Here is a 13,149-nt window from a genome sequence, read left to right as displayed (position 1 = left end):
GAATGTTAGTTTCCAACACTTAACTTCGATAAACACAATGAGGAACTTATGAATACGTTCTGTATTTTTAAAAGATGTCCAGAATCTGTTTTTCTGCTGGTGTTACAGCAAGGAAATACGTATCAGTAATAGCAGCTATAATCCACTTTCCTTTTTGCTTTTGTTCCAAAATTCCTCAAAAATTGAGTGTGTCGAAAGTAGCTTGAACTGGACATGGTATTTTAAATACTTTTTGACTGGCCATAACAATTATTTCTACTAGTGGAAAAAAATAAGAGAAGAAAATACAATTTTTCACTTCCAGAGTGCCAAGAAATGTGTTGTTTATAGTAAAAGACTGATTTTGTGTGCAGTAGTGAAAACAGGGTTTCTGAGTTCTTGCTTGTAAAAACTGACTTGCAACTTCTTTCCCTCTACATTTCTATATAGAATTGTAAAGTAGGTGTCTAGAACATCAGCATTTTAAAGGCACTGATAGCTGGCCAGATCCTGTCTCAGGAGTCCAAGGAATTTTCTTCCCTTTTTATCGCTGTTTAGCACATAACTTCCCCTGTCCTTTCCTCTCTGTAAGAGGAGAATGAAGTATGCTTTTGTTAAAAAAAAAAAAAAAAAAGACTTGTTTTGTCCATTTCTGTTTCTCCTTTTTCTCTTGATAAAACTTCTGATTGGGTTCTTCTCGTTGAATCCCAGGAGAAACAAAGGACTTAGGGTCTGCAAGACCCTAAGAGCAAAAGGCAAGAATAGAAATAATGGAATCAAATGTGATCATCTTTCCCCTGATCTCAGTAGTGTATTTAGCAGATTGGTACGTAGATGTACACAAGACTGCCTTAACTATCCATAGGCAAGAACCTCTTCTAAATTGCCCCTGCTCCTATCACCACATCAGTGAGACTGGCCAGGCAATTCCATGTAAAGCAACAGGGAAAACATTGAGGAAAAAACTGGCAGATGCTTTCACTTCAAGGTTTTCAAAGGAAATAAAATGTGTAGCCTGGCAAATGGCCCACTAAAATAGTATATACTATATATACAAAAGATCTAGCCAGCTAGCTTGTGGTTGTGTTTGTTTTTGTTTTTGTTTTTTTTTTTTTTTCCAGAGGAGTATCTTGCCTTCATACTGCAGCTGTCTGGGTGAGAAAGATATTCCATAAAACCCAGATCCTGCAAGAAGGGAGAAATTGTTTGCCTAGTGGGGTTTTCAGTGATCAATGCAGACAAACTGTGCTTTTGATTTTCTCTTCAGTTGAAAATGTACTCTGTTCTACTTTTTGGTACTTTACAAAGTGCCTTTGAGTAGTAATTAGCCTTTTGTTTGGCTAATGTGCCTAAAAAATTTGGTGGTGATGGTTCTTACAGATAAAGTATATAACAAGCAGACATAGAGCAATTTTAATTTCTTTGAACTTAAAGATGTCTTTTGTACATATCTTGTTTCAGAATTAAAGTGGCTCAGCAATCAGTAAGCAAGTTGACTGCAGAGAAGAAAGTTGAAACAAAGAAAATCAATCCTACAGCTAGCCTGGTATGATATGTTTCTCAGCGTGACATTCAGAATGTTTTTTGTGACACTGTTCTTGTCATTCAGGATGATGGTGGGTTTTTGTTTTTGTTGAAGTCTGATAAGGTATCCTTTGACTGTTTAAGCATAGCAGGTTGTTATTCTTCCCAAATAAAAGTCTTTAGGCTTATGCCCTACATTACTGTAGGGCCCTACAATAATTAAAATTAAAGCATGGTGTAGATGCGCCTAAGCATGGTTCTGCTATTTAAGATAACTAAATACAATGAGTGCTGCTTTTTTGGTTATTTCCCCTCTGCCAATAAGGTCTCTTATATTTTCTTTCATGCTATATAATGTATTGGGGCTCACTGTATATATTTGCCCAACGGGTCTTCTTTTCTTCAAAACCTTACAAAATGTTGTTTGTTGAATAATGGTAGAAGGGATTGAATCCCTGTTTTGTTCCTTGCTGTTTCCCAAGGTTTTTCGTAGGTCACAAAAAGAGGACTAATAATTGACACTGTAGATAAATTTCTTTAGTCTTCACAGAGATGCTGATCAGTTGGGGTATTTTTAAAGACACACAGTATTTGACAACTCTGTAGATAAAGCAACCTTAGTTTCCCTACAGTAAATAATGCAGTGGTTGAGAGTCTCCCTTGAGTGTTCCAGGAGTGTTTTTTTTTTGTGTTTTTTTTGTTTGTTTGTTTGTTTGTTTGTTTGTTGATTTAAGGAGAACTCTAATCTACTGTGACTCATTCTGTACTTCTTAGTATTCTAGACTATGCTATTCTAGAAATGCTTATGGCAACTTGAGAGAAGATGGAAAATTAGAGGAAAGAATAATAAAGCACTTCTTTTTAACAGAAAGAAAGACTACGTCAGAAGGAAGCCAACGTGACTGCCAACTGAGTGAAGAAAGATGAAAATGATAGTGTGTCTTAAGACTTTTCATGATACTTTACTACACTCATGGCCCAGGGAGCACCTTATGTTAGCTATTGATTTCTGCTTTGCTGATCTGTTCCAAGACAATCTACTAAAGATTTTTCATTTCCTTCAAAGGAGTTTGTACTTTCAGATGAAGGAATTCTAAGATGTTTTTTACTTGGGAACTCAGAATGATTTTCTGTAATTCTTCCTCACATTGCTTAAAATGCATCTGGTTGTTAATGGTTATTTAAAGTACTCTATATGTAATGCAATAATATGGAAAAGCTAAAATGAGAATTTTAGATGCTGGGTTAAGTAATGACTAACAACCTGTAGGTTATTTACAGGGCTTTGTGTAGATTAGAGCAAATATGCCATTCAGCTCACAAAGGACTATTACATAATATTTTTTTGTTTACTTCATCAGTAAGTAATTTTACAGTGTCTTCAGTATTGGATGCACCTTTCTAAAATTGATTAAATATAGTTATAGATTTATTCTGTATTTTACTATAAATATTTTTATAGAAGCCTCAGCTTATGCCACACATTGAAATGTAAGCAATATTTTGCACATGAAAAGGAATAGCTTCAAATTCTTTAGCTGTATGATCGATGGCATAACTGATTCATTATTTTTATGGTTTTAATCTAACGTTTCCTAAATTCTGAGCTCCAAAAGAAAAATGATTAAGAAGTATATTTTTATTTTGGTATGTATTGAAACTACCAATTCCATAAAATGATTCATTGAACTAAAATATAACAGTGTGTCTCCATGAAGTTATACGCTTGCCATTTAATCTCTGGCTTTCAATTCTATTGAAAGCTTTCTTTTAAAAAATTAATAAGACCTCTCTAACATATATTTTGCAGCCTGGTCTTGTCCTGGTATATTTATATGAAGAATGTATCCAGAATATATATATTATATATAATATATAATTTTAAAAGTAAAACTTGAGGAAGAAATAAGTTTGCTGTCATCCTGTAACATTGTAATCATTGCCTGTGAAGTAACAGAGCCTGAAAAAAAATTCACTGAACATCCGCTGTTACCTGAAGATTCTTACTGCATTTTAAGGATTCAGACTCTTAGAAGCAAAGATCTTGAAGCAGGAGTTAATTTAATGTAAAACAGAAAATTGATAGTTAAATGCAAGCACGATAATGGCCTATAAGTAGGAAGAACAAACTGGAGAAAATATGCTTCTGCTTTTGTCCATAAGAGAGAAATCCCCTTCTTTATGATAATGGTATCTGAAATTGGATAGGAAGATAAATTAGGTAAAGAACAAAGTACAAAAGATACTGTAGGGAAAGCATTAGTGCTTTGACATAGTAAACAGAAAGGATACACATGAGACAATTTCATCAATAGAAATGAACACTTGTTGCTCAGTTGTTGGTGAATGTAGCTTGAAGATTTCATATATTACAGGTTTCTTAAATGAGTCTCTCTATCATTCTTGCATACATAAAAATAAGGGAATCAATAATGCCCAGTATGTTTTGGAGTTTCTAGCTGCTGTGGATATACTTGAGAAGTGTAAGCATAATTCTTATGAAAACAGTCAATAATAGACCAACAAAAATAAACTAAGTTTTAGTTCCATTATTCCCATTGCAGAAAAATAAATTACAAAGATTTAAGTTTAGTTCTATGATTCCAAGTTTTCTGTCTTCCACCAAATAGATAAAGTACATTTATGTATTTCCAATATCGTCAGTGATAAACAGGAGCAATAATACTTGTAACAACCAAAGAACAAGAGCAAGCAAGGCATTTCTGATGAGTCTTTAAGCAAACAACTGTTGAATTTTCATATGGTTTCCTATCACGAAGATAGTGTATATTGCAATTTGAGTTAATTGGGAATTTTTCAATTAAATGTTTTATTTGGAATACTAATCAACAAGAGTAACACTGTTTCTGAAAAAGGATTGATCTTATAAATTCACATTAGAAATATATTATGGCAAGAAGTTTTTAAATTATTGAAATAGCCTGTTTTGAAATTTCTACATGTGAAGTTCCATTTTTCAGTTCAAACTGACTTTTCATTTTGAAATGTTGAAAAATGTATATAAAAAGGGATTAAAATTAAAAATTTTGATGTAAAGCATTCCTTGATCAGATTTGTAACTTTTTTTTTTTTTTTTCAGATTATTAACTAGCCAAAGTTTTTAGGCTATTTTTCAGAAGTCTTCAAAATTTATGTAGCACAGAGGCATTATTTCTTCCTTATCTCCAGTTTTTGCAACCTTTCTCTCAAGATGGAGGTTTAGCTTACAATTTCATCCGTGACTTAAATTGTCTACTAGTAGTTACACTGTTTTTAAGTGAAGTAGAAAAAAAGTGCATCTAGAGTATTTGACTCATTCTCGTATTCAAGCCTTTAAGACTCTTGGATGGAATTAATCAGCTAAATATAGCACTGACACCCCTACAGGTACCCAGAGGTGTCATCAAACTGTGACGAATGGTATACTTGCTGACCTTAACTAAACTGTTGAATTAAAGAAGAGATATTAACAGATATTATATACTGTGTAAACTGTTAAATTATGAAATGCTTAGGTGCTACAGATGTGACAAATAGGCATCAACCAGCATTCATCTTGAGGTCACCAAGTGTCACCAAAAGTTATGTTTTAAGCTTAAATTTAGTTTGGTGCCTGACTTTACCTGGATCTTTCTAATTTGAGGAGTGAAGTAAAGGAGGACAGAAAGGGAAGAGAAAGAAAATAAAAAGACAGAAGGGAACAGAAGTCTCTGGTAAATGTCTACAATGTTGTCAAGGAAGTAAAAGTAAAGAATGGACTAAATTAAGCCAACCAACTGTAAAAAGGCAGTTACCATTTTCCAAGCTAGTTAATTTAAAATACCTCTACACAATATGGAATTTGCTTCTGTGACCACAAAGTAGATCTGTCTTGAGAATTTTTGTTTTGCTTTGTTTATTTACTGTCCTATTATTGCCAAGCTTCGTACGGTCTGTTAAGCAAAGCACTATCAAAATCCATGTTGCTCAGTAGGTACTTATTACACAAAAAATGGTATGTATACATTGCTAATTTATAAACTGGATTATCAATTTGCTAACAAATTAATTTGCCAATGAATTAATTTACTAATTAAGAACTCAATTTAGGTGAGTAAATCTCTAATTTGTGAAGTGCTGTTTAATGTATTTACAATGTTACTACTTACTGATAGTAAAATGAAAGAATTTTTAGCATCTTTGAGATATTTTTACAGTACAAATTATATTTTCATGGTGTTTTTATTAATCTATGAGAACTACCCCAGTGTTTTGCCATGACTCATATGTATTTTACCATGTGTTTTAAGGTTGTAAGTGTAAAGCTTGAATAATATATATACTTCTGTATTTAACTTAGACATTTTTCAACAAAACAGAAACTGTGTGTTCTTCGGTTTCTGTACATATGGAAAATGAAAGTTCAGTGGTTGGAATATTCAGAAAGCAGAGAGAAAAATAATTGAGCATCAGCAGTTCTAGGAAGCTTATACAAGATCTCAAACTTTCTGAATTGCTGAGGATATTCCTCCAACAGCCAGGGTATCTCCGACCAGTCTAATCGTTTTCTACATAGAACTTGAACAAAATATTCTGTTTTCTGTATGATGCACAGGATTCTTACTGCCCTGATATTCTAGTAAAATGATAGCAGTTTCTGCTCTAACTTTGATCTAAACATCTTTCCTACCTGATGAATATGAGGCAGTGGAATACTGTATTTATATTGATATGATGGTGCCTTAATCTTATGTGGGTGTGAAATTCCTGAAAAACCCCAACAAGTAAGAAATATATATCTCATTACAGCACTGATGTGTTTTTGAAAATACAGCTCTATAATCTGTGCTTAGGCACCAGGCTAATATTAAAGTGTCAGAAAATCATATCCATGTATTTTTTGCTTATTCGTGGCCTTGTCTGGATCTTGTTTAATTTTGTTATGGATCTCACTCATTATTTATTCATTTTAAACTCCTTTATACTTTATTAATTATAATAATGGGTTTCAGGATTTGCTATCTGGAGAGTTCTCTTTGGCTTTTCTCTTATGAAGATAAGCCTATGTATTTGCATATAAATGTAAAGATAGAATGTTAAGAGATAACTTGATTGTAGTCAATAAGTTGCTTCAAAGAGGGACAGTATTAGGAACTAAGTGGCTCCTTGAGCTAGCAAGGAAAAGTATCACAAAAAAAAAAAAAAAAAAAAAAAAAAAAAGTCTGAAAATTAAAAACAGAAGAGAAATAAAAATTAGAAGTAAATTCTAAACTGTTAGTAATGAGCCTAGTTAACCACAGAAAGCAGTTAGGAAACGTAGTTGTGATTTCTCCATTCTTCTCTGGTGCTTTCAAATCAGGATGGACAATCTTTCTGAAAGGTTGATGTAGTCTAATGCAAATTACTGGACTCAGCTCAGATGTGCTAAGCTGAATCCCATGTACATTGATTTTCCAGATCATATAGTCCCTCTTGATAGAAAAATCTAGAAGTATGTCAAAAGACCCAATGAAACAATATTTATTTTGTCATCTTTAAAAGAAAATATTCATATCCAAGCAACTCTTTGTTGTGATTTTGAATTTAAAATATCACAAATAGTGTGGTGTAGAGCATAATGCAAGAAATGATTCTCAAATCACCAATCTAATACTGAGGAAATACAAAGCCTTTTCATACAAGCTGTTACCGTAAGTTCTTATGTACACAAGTAATTTTATGTATATGAGTATTCTTGCAAACCACAGTTAAAAATACCTGTAGAGGACATTATGGGGTCATGGAACTGAACAAAATCTCTTTTTGAATCTTGCCATGAGGATTCTCCTGAGCTGTCCCTGTATGGGATGTGGATTTCTTTTCTGTGGGGTGGAATCTGCCTCAACAGCTAACTGGAGTTCTGGTAGCTTTTGAAGAATGGAGGTTGTTTGCATGGAATATTTGCCATTGGCCATCAACACCTAAAACCACAGCTGCTATGAAGTGACACTGCAGTACAATTCCCTGAGCCAAGATTGCCCCAGGGACTGCTGGAAGGGGGACTAGAAAATACAGTCAAGGGATATATACATTTTCAAAGGGGAAAGAGATCATATATTTCCAGATTAAAGTAGAGGCTAGCAGGCTCTTCCAAAATAGCAGAATTTTTGTATATATTCTTTAATGAGGCTATATGGATTTTCTGAAATGCTACATTCATATATGAATTTAATTCTGTGCCTGTATTTTTGTTTTTATTTTCATATAATTTAATATGAACAGGATTGTGTATATTTTCTTACTCTTTTACTGTGCTGTGACCACTGAAAGGTTGACTACAGTGAAAACTGTTGAGAGATCCATTAACAAGGTGCCGACACGCAGTTGCATTTCAGATTTCCATGTATTGCCCTGAGAGGAATCTTCATATTTTCCTAAAAGAAAAATTTTTCCTAAGAAAAATTTAGCAGCCACACCACCTGAGTTTTCAGCCTCATTTAATCATAAACAGGTAGTTGTAGCTTAGGGCAAATGATGCTGCGAAATTTTGTCATTACTGATAACTATTGTTTTCACTGAAGTTACAAGTTAGCTGGGGCACAGTATAATCCTGAAGATGAGGGTGGGATGGTTTTGTGATTCCTAATGAACTGTAATGTACTTGATAAAAGTAAAATCCTTAAGAGCATTGACATGGCCTCAGATTCATGTACGATATTGACTCTGGCATACAGCATCCTTATAGGTTAAGATACAGTGACTTTAAAAAAGAGGAGCTGCAATATCTGTTCACCATTTGAAAGTCTTTCTTTAATCATTTTTAGAATCTGCAGCAAAATTTTGGTCAACATTCTGTGATGTGAATTACTCATTAAAAAACCCAAATGATACATTTGCTTTCTCCCAGAAGGATGAAGCTTGTAGTTCTAATTTTCTAGTTTTCACTTTCTCATTTGGCATGCTGTAAATACATTCCATTATTGCTGGGCAAATGCTCATCCTATGCAACCGTTCAGAGATAACATGTTACAGAAACTGCATAACTGTGTAGAAATCAAAAAATGTGATTTTATTTCCTGCTGCCTGAAGCATCTATAATCAGTAAATTAACATATTTATTGTATGGCACCTGCTGCTTATTTCTTAGCCAGTTGTAGTTTAAGGGATATATTTCCATTAGCAGCTAATGACTATGCACTGGGTAAAAGCCGTGTTATTTTTATAGTTTTTTTTTTGTTGTATTGTTTTGTTTTACTTTCTTAGAGTAAGTTTTTTTGGTGTGAGTTTATCTGAGACTAGGTGGAAATATACCATTTCATACAAAGAATAGAGCAAGATCACAGTTCTGTTCTATACTTCTTTCAAATCTGACAAGAAGGTGAAGGAACAAAACTGTGTTGTTGTTTTGTTTTGTTTTTCCATTCTGCATGAAAACAATCCTTCTTCTGATTCCTTTTCATTCCAGTTGTTCATTTTGTGTTACAGTCTACCATGTTTTGGGAAAGCTGTAAAGAAATTGGAAGGTTCAGGTATGAATCTCATTCCTTAAAGATTCCCTGTAATGTTCTAATTCAACAAACTGACCCGAGGAGCTCCTGCCCTATTCCCCACTCTCCTTATTTTATTAAAAGTAAGGTCGCATAGTTACAAAACTAGTTGCTAAATGACCAAGAAAAAATCAACTATTGGGTGAAGAGAGGTCATTTAGCTTCTAAACCACACTAAAGACTTACTCAGCTTTACTGAGCATGATTTGAACCTTAGTAATTCACCTAAACAGCTTCAGTTTCAAAGGGTTAGACAATCAGTACAATGTTTCGTGCATTTCTGTTCCTTATTGTTTTACATCAAGAAAGCCTGTCTCTGAGTAGGAGGCAGAACTTGTGCATTTAATTATGTAACCAAGGCTTTTGCTCTATTTTAGACCAAAAATATGTGTGATATGAGAACTCTGAGTGTCTTTTGCATTATGTTTTATACATATTTTCACCCACTTATCAATGGGCCAAATAAAAGGACTCTGTAACATACCTGAAAACAAAGAGGCTGGTAAAAAAAAACATTAAAATATACAAAGCTCACTCTTTCTAGTTGATTTTGATTTTGATTTGAAGAAATCCATCCTCACAGAATTTCCTATTAAAGTGTTGGGATTTTATTTGTTTTGATTCAGAGATGATTTTATATCAGGTAATCAAGCCAGCTTGTCTTGGACAAGCTTCTATGGGGCCTTGAGTACTAGCCAGGTGAAATAATCCATGTGCATACTCAACAGGTCCAATCTGCTAGCTACTGTAGCATGAACAGCATAGTTTCATCTGCATATAACTTGAAAAAGGGAAAAGCTTGAGAGGATTTTCAGGTGTCAAGTTCAGAAAAGACGAATGCAAATGAAGTACATTCTTGTCATATTGCACTGGTTTTGAAATGTCACTGATATCTCTTGCAAAGAAATATAAAGCCCATGCTCCATGTAAGATGAAATTGGATAAGGACTGTTTACAGGGAATAGGGAAAAGTGCCATTTCTTGTACAAGTCCTCAGCAAAGCTATGAATACCCAGCTAATGGCTGGCAGCATGTACTTTTATAGGTTTTTTTGAAAATACATATTTGTTATAATGGCAATGTTTTTCAGGTATAGAAAAAAAGCTGCCCCTGTCCAGAAAAACTACAGGCAAACCATATGTACTGTGAGAACAGAATGAGTAAAATTTTAATATCATACAGGGCAACATAAAAAGGCCACATCTAATTTTCAAAAGTAACTTCAGCACATTGGAATCATTCCGTGAGTCTTATGCTTCTAAGTGCCCCAGTCTCTTTGAAAAGATGATTTAAACTTCAATGTTTTGATTTTGAAAATACAACCTGTCATTTCATATAGAATACCACTCAGCTATTACTTTCTGAAGTACAAAGCTAAAAGCATAGCCATGTTCAAATGTACAGGAAGCAAAAATAAAGAAAGATTATTTTGGGAGGAATCAGAGCTGGCCTCTAGAAAGTGTTTTTAGTAGGATTATAGTATGATTTTCAACTTCTATTTAGTTATTTTGAGATTTTTTTGTTTTCCTTTCCAATCAATTTAAGTTGAATAGTTGCACTGTTGAACATTATTGTTGTTGGTACTCTTCCCTCTCTTCTCTCAATCTAACTCAAAAACATCAAAATATGGGCCTCTTTGGCTCTCTAACTTCTCTTTGAAGACATAGCAAAACGGCAAATTCTCTTGCAATGCTATTAATATCCTGTGTGTACCTAGCAAGTTTCACAGACATAACAAGGTTTAGTCTCTCATGTCTGCATGTGATTTGCTTTAATAAAATCATAGTTTTGCCTTTATGTTAACACATACACTCAGCAGTAATATATTTGCTGTCATTTGAATTGAGCTCAATGTTGCACTTTTCATACCACAAAATGTACTACAAAAATGGAATATTAGTGTAGTTTAGTATATTATTTTCAGGAATTTAAGTCCTTTGAGTAGTTATTGGGTAAATATTATATAAATATGCAAAAAGAATAAGCTAAATAGATTCAGGTGCTTTTTTCTTCTCTTTACATTGTAATTACATGTGTGTGTGTGTGTGTGTGTGTGTATGTGAGCACGTGTGTGTGTGTTTCTACTATGTAACTGAAGGTTTAATTTTCTCAAAAACAAAATGTGCAAACGATTAACTTTGTAAAAGTTATTGTAATGGAACTGAATATTTATTTTTAAACTAAATTCTTAAGGAACCATTGTCTGTAAATAAAATACTATATTTTACTCCTCTATTTTTGTTCATCTTATCAATTGTATTTAAAATTTCTGTGTAAAATATATTCTTGAGATACCGTAGGTTTTATTCTACTTCACTGATCTAGTTAATATTCCAGATTCAATGCACTTGTTAAAAAGATATATAGTATTTTGGAGATCTGCAAAGCATTAAAATAAGTAGGTTACAGATGTAAATTTGTTGAAGATATTTTAATAAATGTTTGGGAGGATTGTGTCTGAAACAATTTGCACACATTTCTGGGGATGTGGATTTCCTTTAGTTCTCATGCTACTTTTGGCAACTTGTCACATTTCCAGATACATAATATTGAAAAGCTCTTAAATGACTTTCAATAAATCAAAGCATGCTGCCCACAAAATAATATTAAAATAGCGTCTCAAAGTGTCTCTGTCCTTAATGTCTCCAGACACTAATATTTGAGCTCCATTAACTAAGAAAAAAAATGTAAATTACTTTATCATTTTACCTATATTTTACTGTTACTTGTAGTATTCTAGATTGATAGCCTAGAAAACCTTACTGTACATCATTACAGATTTTTTTTTCCCAATTTCTCTGAAGTCAGAATAGGGAACAGCTGCAATTTATAAATAAAATTATAGAGTAATTTCATGACCTTTTGGGGAGTACAGAAACTGGAAGCATTTTTGCCAGGATGCTAGGCAACTTTCTGAAGACTGGTATATTTGAGGTGGGTTTGGCATCATGTATCACAAAAATAAATAAATAAATAAATAGAAAGTGATTTGTTAGATGTTTCTGAGAACAGCATAAGGGTGTTAGAAAGTTGTTACCAGAGGTTGGAGTGATCATGTCAACAGAGAATAAGACAGAGATGCACTATGAAGGACCTTGAAAATCACGACAAACTATTTGAGTTAAAAAGGGGGAATCAGTGGCAATACTCAACAAATCTACAGTGACATGATCAAACAGTGGGTTTTGTTTGTATGTATGTTTTTTCTTTGTTTGTTTTTAAAAGCTGCATTTATCATCACGGAAGAGACTCTGTATTAAGACTGGTGAGGACAAGAACCTGAATAAAAATTTTGGCTATGTAAATGAATTGGAGATGCTAGATAGAAATAATCAACAAGATTTAGGCATTAACCAAACATGAAGAATGGTTTACAATCCACTTCCTGTAGAAGAGAAGGAACATATGGGTATTGGGAAGATTTGACAGATGCTTAAATTACCACAGTGAGAAACATCTATATAGACACTGAAAAGTCAAAACACATGTATAATGATTATCCTAATAAAAATTAGCTAAGCTAAAGTAGTCCAACTTAGAGAGACACTTGCTGTCTTTCATTCTCTTATTTTTTTATTGTCTAGTGTCTTGAAGTGAATTTCCAAGAATAAACCTATGCAACAACACCAAAATTTAATAGAAGTTCAAAATAGTTGGACCTATCTTTCAGTTTTAAAATGAATGCTACTCTGTGATTCTGAACATACAAAGGTGTCATCAGATATAAACCTTATTTTTTTTCCCTGTGCTGTAGAATTCTTCATTATTTCATTGTTAGTGTATTTCATCTTTGGATTTATTGAAAAGTGTTATTTCATAAATACAGAATGAATTTATGGTAGACTATTGTAAAATGCTGTCATTGTTGAATTGTCTTCTTCCAATTAATAAGCAGTTAAGATTTATACAATTCAGTAATTTCAGAGATGCACCATTTCATACCTATAGATGTTACAGCTATTTATCCATGAGTTAAAATTGTAGATAAAAGCATTCAATTATTCCTAAATTATTTTGTTTATAAATATACAAACATACCTATAAATATGCACTTATATATTATATATGTGTATATGTGTGTATATTTATATGTATATATATACTTCTAACAGAAGCTATGTTATTTATATGGCCAAATTAA

General features: G+C 33.0%; 1 protein-coding gene across 4 annotated transcripts in view; it reads left to right on the top strand.

The window, feature by feature from the left end:
• FMN1 (formin 1) overlaps positions 1-11,474 on the top strand; it is a 205,441-nt gene extending 193,967 nt beyond the window's left edge. For all 4 annotated transcript variants that reach the window (XM_084522357.1, XM_084522356.1, XM_084522359.1 and 1 more), the window contains 2 exons: positions 1,441-1,525; positions 2,372-11,474. In XM_084522357.1, coding sequence (XP_084378483.1) covers positions 1,441-1,525; positions 2,372-2,416 — 130 coding nt within the window. In that variant the 3' untranslated portion in view covers positions 2,417-11,474. The remainder of the gene's footprint in view (positions 1-1,440; positions 1,526-2,371) is intronic.
• The last annotated feature ends 1,675 nt before the right edge of the window (positions 11,475-13,149 follow it).

The sequence above is a fragment of the Aythya ferina genome (assembly GCF_964211825.1).
Source record: "Aythya ferina genome assembly, chromosome: 5".
Taxonomy (NCBI): domain Eukaryota; kingdom Metazoa; phylum Chordata; class Aves; order Anseriformes; family Anatidae; genus Aythya; species Aythya ferina.
This window is presented reverse-complemented; position numbering and strand designations above follow the sequence as displayed.